Here is a 7588-nt window from a genome sequence, read left to right on the forward strand (position 1 = left end):
TCAACCAAAATCTGGGACCAGACAATCCCATTTTTTATTAGCCAAATTTTATTTCATGATTCTGTGGGTACCACATATCCACGACAAATTGTAAACTAATTTCTTATAATAAAATGCATGCTTCAAAAATAAAATAATGGATGTCATCGTAAAACAACCCAAGAAAGGAAGCGGTGCCCGTAGACAGTGAGTCAAAAGGGTGCTGAGGTCGGAAAAATGGCGCTTATATAAAAATTAAGCTGCAATTAAGAGTACGATATTTGTAGAGTATCTCATTCCATGTACATTACTACATTAACACATCTAATTTCATTCATTTTTTATACCCCCATCCCACTCCCCAGCGTTTTCCATCTCTGGAAAAGCGTATGAAATCACAGAGTTCGTTTTCGTTCCTTCAAATCTCTCTTCACATTTTGCAGCAGCAGCAGCAACGTCAATTATAAGAAAACGGCACAAAAAGATAAACACAAACTCAGTTTCCAAGTTTACGTTAAATCGGTCAGTCTCTCTCTCTCTCTCTTTAGATCTTCCGAATTGAACTCCCAGATTACATTATAGGTCTAAACTACGAACTAGATCTAGGGTTTCAAATGTTGTAGCTATTGATTTTTGGGTTCTTTGAGTTTTTTGATTTCACTGTTGTTCATGTATTGATGATGATAATGGATGCAGGTTTTTGTTGGGTGGTCTCAGTTTCGTTGATCTCTTCGATTAGTAATATTGGAATGAGGTAATTGGTATTTTTTTTTTAATTCAATGATTTTGTTTATGTTTTTGATGTTTAAAGATTATGGGTTTCTGATTGGTTATAATGGTAGATCCAGATTGAGAAACTGTTGATTAAAACGAGAAAGAAGAAAACGAATAATAAGAAGAAGATGACTGAGAGTGGGAAGTTTCAGCTTGGAACCATTGGGGCATTGAGTCTTTCTGTTGTTTCGTCGGTATCGATTGTGATTTGCAACAAGGCTCTTATTAGTACTCTTGGTTTCCATTTTGGTAAGTTAATTTCCGTTTTAGGTTATTTTTTCAGCAGGTTGTGTAAGTTATGATCCCAGCAAATCTTTTGTGGACAGATTAGTTACTTTTTCATGCTTTGAATTTCCCACAATTGGGCATTTTTTCTTTGTAACTTAGTTAATTTGGAATCTTGTTTTTCTTTTAAAAAAAAAAAAAAAAAAAAAAACTTGTCTAGCTGAGTGGGTAGCTAAATATGGTTCTTATTCTTCCTCATATGACATAACATATTTCGTTTCAGACCGACAGATGTATGCAAGTCTTGAGGGGGATAGTTGACAGATGTTGTAAAGAAATAACTTGGTAGTTTAAGAAATAACTAAAGCAAAAAGAAGTTTGTTCAAAAGAAAGGGAAACAATGAGAAAAGAAACAACATTATTTGAGTGTTGATGGCATAGGGGAAGGACTAGGAACCCATAAAACTTAAAAGAATGATCTAGAGCAAGACTAGAAAAATGATGATAAAAGATTAAACTGGGTACTTGAAGAAGCTAGGGTGGTTACTTGGAGGAGCTAGAGTGAGGGGGGGGGGGGGGGGGGGGGGGATTGAATTGACGATAGAGTGGTTACAATATTGACGTGAAACCTGCCTATATGACAACACTTATACTCTAGTGTTACCACACAAAAAAATAAAGAATGGTCATGTTGATGTGGATTAGATGATAGCCGCGCTAGAAGCATCAGCCAGTGTTCTTATCCTTTTACTTTGAGTGAGAAGACGGAGGTCAGAAAGCACTGTTTGAAAATTGTACGAAATGGTTGGACATTTTTAAATGTTCATACATACATCTTACTGCTGAGAGAGTGGCCATGTATCTGATTCCAAGTTGTTGGGAATTTTTTTCTATGGTTATGGTGGCTATGCGTGGGTTATATGTAATGGTAGCCAAGCTAATTGTATGTTTATTGGGTCAAAATATATTTTTTCAGTAGTATCTGAAGAAATCTTGAAAGAAAGAAGTGTCTGTTAGTTTGCATGCATCCTTTTGTTTGGATTCTCATCTACAATGTGAATAATTCATTTTTGTGAATTGAAATTTCCGTTGCCTTACTTCGAACATTTGGGTGCAGCCACAACTCTGACGAGCTGGCATCTGCTGGTAACTTTCTGCTCGCTTCACGTGGCATTATGGATGAAACTTTTTGAACATAAACCATTTGACGCCAGAGCTGTAATGGGATTTGGCGTACTAAATGGGATATCCATTGGACTTCTAAATCTTAGTCTGGGTTTCAACTCCGTTGGGTTCTACCAGGTATGAGTCTTTTCCCTTCTGACAGTTATGGTGCCAACTTATTGGGCATTTGTGGGAGTGCTGCTTATATTTTTGAAACACTTCCACTAATTTGACTTCAACTCTTTGTACATGATTAGGATTATTATTCTCCTGATAGTGTTTCTTTTGTGCTTTAGTGTGTAACAGCCTTAGAATGTTTGCCCAATAATTATTTGACAGTATGAGATGCTGCTCATAGTGGACTGATTAACCCTGCCCAGAGAGACCTATTCCACATGCAATGCTTTCTGTTGCTCCTTTTGAAACTCCTGATAGTTTCTGAAATGCATTCCTTTATCCACACCATGCTGTATATCACCTTCTTTAAATATTATTGATATGGTCTGAAGACAGAATCCATTTGTCCAACCAATCCAATAATAGATAAATTAAAAATCTGATGCATTTCACCTTTTTTCATGCTTTGGTCATAGTGCATTTATTGACTTCCTCATAGCCGCTACTGTCTTTTATTTTTACTGCCTTTTTGAATGATGTTTTAATGTCCCAATCATTATTTCACTTTGATATTGTTTGCTGACATTGGTCCATTGCTAACACATTTCAGATGACGAAACTGGCTATCATCCCCTGTACTGTCCTTCTGGAGACCCTTTTCTTCAGGAAACTTTTCAGGTTAGTACTTAACCCAGGCTTGACAGTTGCAATGTCAAGGATGCTGTCTATGGGTGTGTCTTGTTGTCTATTCTAATGAACGTTCGGAAAGCTGTATAAGAGAAGAGTATAGTAACCTTGTAGCCAATAAAAGAAAACTATCATAGGAAGCCTTTCTATATTGACATCACATCTACATACTACTGTGAGCATGTCTCTGTTACGAGTTAACAGTTATAGAATTTGATGTTAACAATTCATGTAAGCTTGAAGCTTTAGCTAATCTCAGCTTCATTTTCAAATTAAGATCGATGTTCGTTACACCATGTGTGACTAATACTTTATCTGTCCTCATCACAGTCGGAGTATTCAGCTTTCACTCTCTGTGCTTCTTATGGGTGTCGGAATTGCTACTGTGACTGATCTGCAGCTCAATGTTCTTGGTTCTGTCTTATCTCTGCTTGCAGTTCTCACAACATGTGTTGCTCAAATTGTATCCTCAAGTGGCCAATTTTATATTTGCATTTCATTACTTTATCTGCTCAGCAAGATGTTATAATGAATCATCATGAAGTTACTGCATGCACTTCTTTCTGAGTGCATGCAGTTCGATTGATATATAGAGTGTGGTTAAATAATTTAGTGTCATGATAAATACATATAGTTGTAGCTCTTACACTTTTGTGCTTTCAAGTCGATTACATCTCTCTCTCTCTCTCTCTCTTGTTCAACTTAACAGTTCTTCTCAGATGACCAATACCATTCAGAAGAGATTCAAAGTTTCTTCAACGCAACTTTTATATCAATCTTGCCCCTATCAAGCGATGACCCTTTTCATTACTGGTCCATTTCTGGATGGACTATTGACCAATGAAAATGTGTTTGCTTTCCAGTACACTCCTCAAGTGCTGGTGAGAGCATTAGAAGTCTGTTAATGTGTATTTTTGAACTTGGGTAACAAATTCTAATTATGATTGTGTAATTTTTTTTTTGCAGGTTTTCATTGTTCTATCCTGCCTTATCTCTGTATCTGTTAACTTTAGCACATTTCTTGTAATTGGAAAGACATCTCCAGTCACCTACCAAGTCCTGGGACATTTGAAAACATGTCTAGTTCTGGCATTCGGTTATATTTTGCTCAGAGACCCATTTAGCTGGCGTAATATTCTTGGAATCATGGTTGCCTTAGTTGGAATGCTACTTTATTCTTTCTTTTGCACTCGTGAGACTCAGGCAAAATCCAGTGAACCAGCTCCACAATTGTCCCAGGTACTACTGCTGCAGCAGTGCTGCTTTTCGTTTCTTTTCTGGTTAATTTTTTTTTCTTGTTGTCCATCAATTCCATTTGCATATAATTTAGACCATAGGCACGATAGGCGGATTCCAAGAATATCCTGGAGCGTCTGAAACATATGTCATTCGTTGATTCAATATCCATAGTATATTTCTACCTATATTACTCTCCTGAACAACTCTTAACATCTTGTCTGTGCCATTTTCTCAATCCTTCTGGAAACTCTATTAGTGGTATTTTTCGGTTCCGTGTTCGCTAAGGGAGTTAAAAACAAGTTTAGCTGGCTCATGCATTTCATTTTCCAAGTTCTCTATGTCCAATAAGAGCATGATAAAGATATTAGTATCACACTTTTCTACTATTAACTATTACTTTTTGTGATGACTATTTCACCTGTTTTTGATTTGCAGACAAAGGAAAGTGAAACTGATCCTTTAATAAGTTTGGAAGGTGGAACTGCTGTGGTTCCCGATGATGATGTTCCCAAAGCCCCGATATGGAACTCCAACAAAGACCTCCATGATGCATAAAACGGTGACCAATCTCGCTAATTAATCTAGGGTAAAATCTCCCAGATAGAACTGCTCCAACAATGGAAAATTCTCATCAGGAAGGAAATATCACATCTTCAATCAACTTGAATTTTGTGGATTTGTTGATATTCAATGAAACACCCACTAAAAAACAAAGAAAAAGTAATAAGAATTAGGAGAATTGGAAAGAATGCAAGTTATTATTTTTACGTGCATAGTTCTTGTTTTGGGCTATTGCCAATTTTTGTGAATTAGGTCCCCAACAGTCAATTCTTGTAAGTGGGATTTGTCATCCATCTGTCTCTCTAGTTTTGCTGGGGACAATTGATTGTTGCTGTTCTCATATACTAAACAGATATTATTTCATAGGTACCTTAGTTCTTTTTAGATCCGAACTTTTTTGAGTATTTCTGAACTATTGATATAAATATTATCTTCTTTATTTTTATCTCTACTGCAATGCTGGTGTACCTCCAACTTTAAAAAATTATTTTTCTTCTTTTTAACCCGAACTAACCAGCACTGATAATTCCACACTTTGCCATTGTTTGACCTCGCTTGATTGGGGTATACCCAATTTTAAGTGGACTCTTTTTAAGGGCTAAGGGGAGTCCTAATGGGTGAAGTTATAAAACTATCCTTACCCTTTATAATTCTTATTCCTAAATCAGTTTCATTTTTTTCATTTCATCTTCTCCTCCTCCTCAAACACCTCATCTGCTCTCCTCCATCTCCTACCATCGAAACTCGTCGATTCGAAAATTCTGATTAATGTTCGAACATGGAGCCACCACGGCCGAAACTTAGTCGTATGAAAAACACAAATCAAAAACCCAATGAATACTACCCTGGAATTGCTTTGATAGTTCAAAAGAAAGAGAAGAAAAAAGACAAATCAAAAACCCAATGAATACTACCCTGGAATTGCTTTGATAGTTCAAAAGAAAGAGAAGAAAAAAGCGGTTGAAGAAGAAGAAATCAAAGGCGCTGAAAAAGGAGAAATGATACAATTGAGAAAGTAAGGGGCCTACTTAAAAACTCGCTCTAGTGCTTCAATTTCATGTTGGCATGTCAAATTAGGTCAGAAAAATTGAATTTGTGAATTTGCAGTTTATTTAGCCGGCAAGGTGTTTGTTCCACGACCTTGCCGACTTTTCATGTTTAGGGTCAGTCAGCAAGCTCTTAGGTTGAAGATCTTGCCGGCTGCTTAGTATCTGTAACCGCTTTTACAGGGTCGACAAGTTATTCAACCTGGGAGCTTGCCGACGTTAGTTTTCTTTTTAGTCGGTAGGATATAAGTTTTTACTCTGCCGGCTGTATTTCAATTTATTTTGTGTCTCCTGATGCCTTCAAGTTATTCGAGTTGTTATAAGCCGGCAGGTTATTTGAGTAAGATCCTGTCGACTATGGTTTAGCCGGCAAGGATTATAGTTATAGACCCTTCCGACTATTGTTTAGCCGGTAAGGTTATATTTGTCGACCCTGCCGACTATAGATTTTTTTTTTAATTGTTCTTGTTTAGGTCGCAAAAGGGAAAGAAGAAAATTGTTACTCCTCCTTCAAGACCTCCTCGTGTTGGTGAAAAACTCTTGACTGCAACACATCGAGGGCCATTTGTTGAGCCGGGAACGGTCAAGATCCGTGAACGGAATGATTCTCAACCACCACCGGAACCCAGTGATTCAGATGAAACTCCAGATGAAGACCAATCAATTCCATCTGGTAGAAGAGGTAATGATGATGATTTTTGATGATGTTGAAAGAACTCCGGCTGCTGGAGGAGGTAACAATGATGATGATGATCAAGACATGCCACTTGTTGGAGGAGGTAATGATGATGATGATGGTAATGGAGATAAAGATAAGGATATCGAAGATGAAATTGTTGAAGAGGAAGAGGAACAAGAAGAAGATGGAGAACAAACTCAAGCTAATGATCAACAAACCCAAGCTTGAACTGAAACCGGAAAGAAGAAGAGGGTTATCACTAAACCAGCTGATTCCCACATGCCCCCCCCCCCTGAAGGTTAAACTGAAACCAGATGAGCCTCTAAAGGGGACCCCAGAAGATGGTGGAGATGTTCTTTTTGGATACAAAGACACGTGGGCATGTGAAATCCAAAATACTGTCGTAAGTAATCTCAATCCGTCTTTGTTTTTTATTTAAGTGTATCTATCTTAAATTTGCTTCAAGTGTTTGTATTTCTTTTCATTTTGTGTTTTTTGGTATTTAGTATCACAAGCATGCCATCCGTCTCTTGAGGCGCCAAACTTCATGTTCAGTGATTAAGAAATGGCCACTTGACAAGGAATGTGATGAGGTGCAAGCGATTGTCAAGAACTCCGGGTTGTGGCCTGCGGTGGAGAGTTCGAATATTGAGTATGATAGAGTTAACATATCTGCATTCTGTGAGAGGTTTTGAGGAGAGACTGATACAATTTTATTCTCATTCAGTGAGATGGCGATAACTCCCGATGATGCTCATCAAATTCTAGGCCTCGAGGTTGAGGGAAAAGCAATCAGTGAGGGCTTCGATAATAGCATTTCTTGGGAGGATATCTTCAAATTGACCAAAATTTTGTTCGATTGGGATCAAATTAAGACGGAGTCTATGCTTGTGATGAAGGATGGTCATCTAAGCAAGAAGTTTAATCTGAAGAAGTTAAGGGATATATTATCTGGGACCAAGAAAATCTATGATAAGGAAGGAAGAGTGGACTTGGTGCGAATCAGTGCTACCGCGTCAGCTTATTTGCTATACGTCCTGGGAAAATGTATCTTCCCCGACAGTTCCGGAAGCTTGGTCGACGCCAGGTATCTTCAACTATTGGATCCCTTAGATCA

At 37.7% G+C, this 7588-nt stretch overlaps 1 protein-coding gene across 2 annotated transcripts; it reads left to right on the plus strand.

The window, feature by feature from the left end:
- The first annotated feature begins 278 nt into the window (after window positions 1-278).
- Window positions 279-5203, plus strand: LOC113310319 (UDP-xylose transporter 3-like). 2 transcript variants are annotated; one of them, XM_026558941.1, is made up of 9 exons: window positions 279-501; window positions 676-733; window positions 822-1002; window positions 2096-2280; window positions 2870-2937; window positions 3277-3409; window positions 3666-3827; window positions 3913-4185; window positions 4621-5203. In XM_026558941.1, exons 3-9 carry the CDS (start codon window positions 882-884, stop codon window positions 4738-4740), a joined length of 1062 nt encoding a protein of 353 aa, XP_026414726.1. In that variant the 5' UTR covers window positions 279-501; window positions 676-733; window positions 822-881; the 3' UTR covers window positions 4741-5203. The 2 variants fall into 2 exon arrangements, with proteins under 2 accessions (XP_026414726.1, XP_026414725.1); XM_026558940.1 differs by having other exon boundaries at window positions 828-1002.
- Window positions 5204-7588: the final 2385 nt, after the last annotated feature.

Source organism: Papaver somniferum, chromosome 9, assembly GCF_003573695.1.
Source record: "Papaver somniferum cultivar HN1 chromosome 9, ASM357369v1, whole genome shotgun sequence".
Lineage (NCBI taxonomy): Eukaryota > Viridiplantae > Streptophyta > Magnoliopsida > Ranunculales > Papaveraceae > Papaver > Papaver somniferum.

Excerpts from the sequence above, each read along its gene's own strand:
- LOC113310319 (XM_026558941.1), top strand. The coding sequence starts at position 882 with ATGACTGAGAGTGGGAAGTTTCAGCTTGGAACCATTGGGGCATTGAGT. Across the intron at positions 2,281-2,869 it reads ACTCCGTTGGGTTCTACCAG|ATGACGAAACTGGCTATCAT; the intron begins GTATGAGTCTTT and ends AACACATTTCAG. Across the intron at positions 4,186-4,620 it reads CAGCTCCACAATTGTCCCAG|ACAAAGGAAAGTGAAACTGA; the intron begins GTACTACTGCTG and ends TTTGATTTGCAG.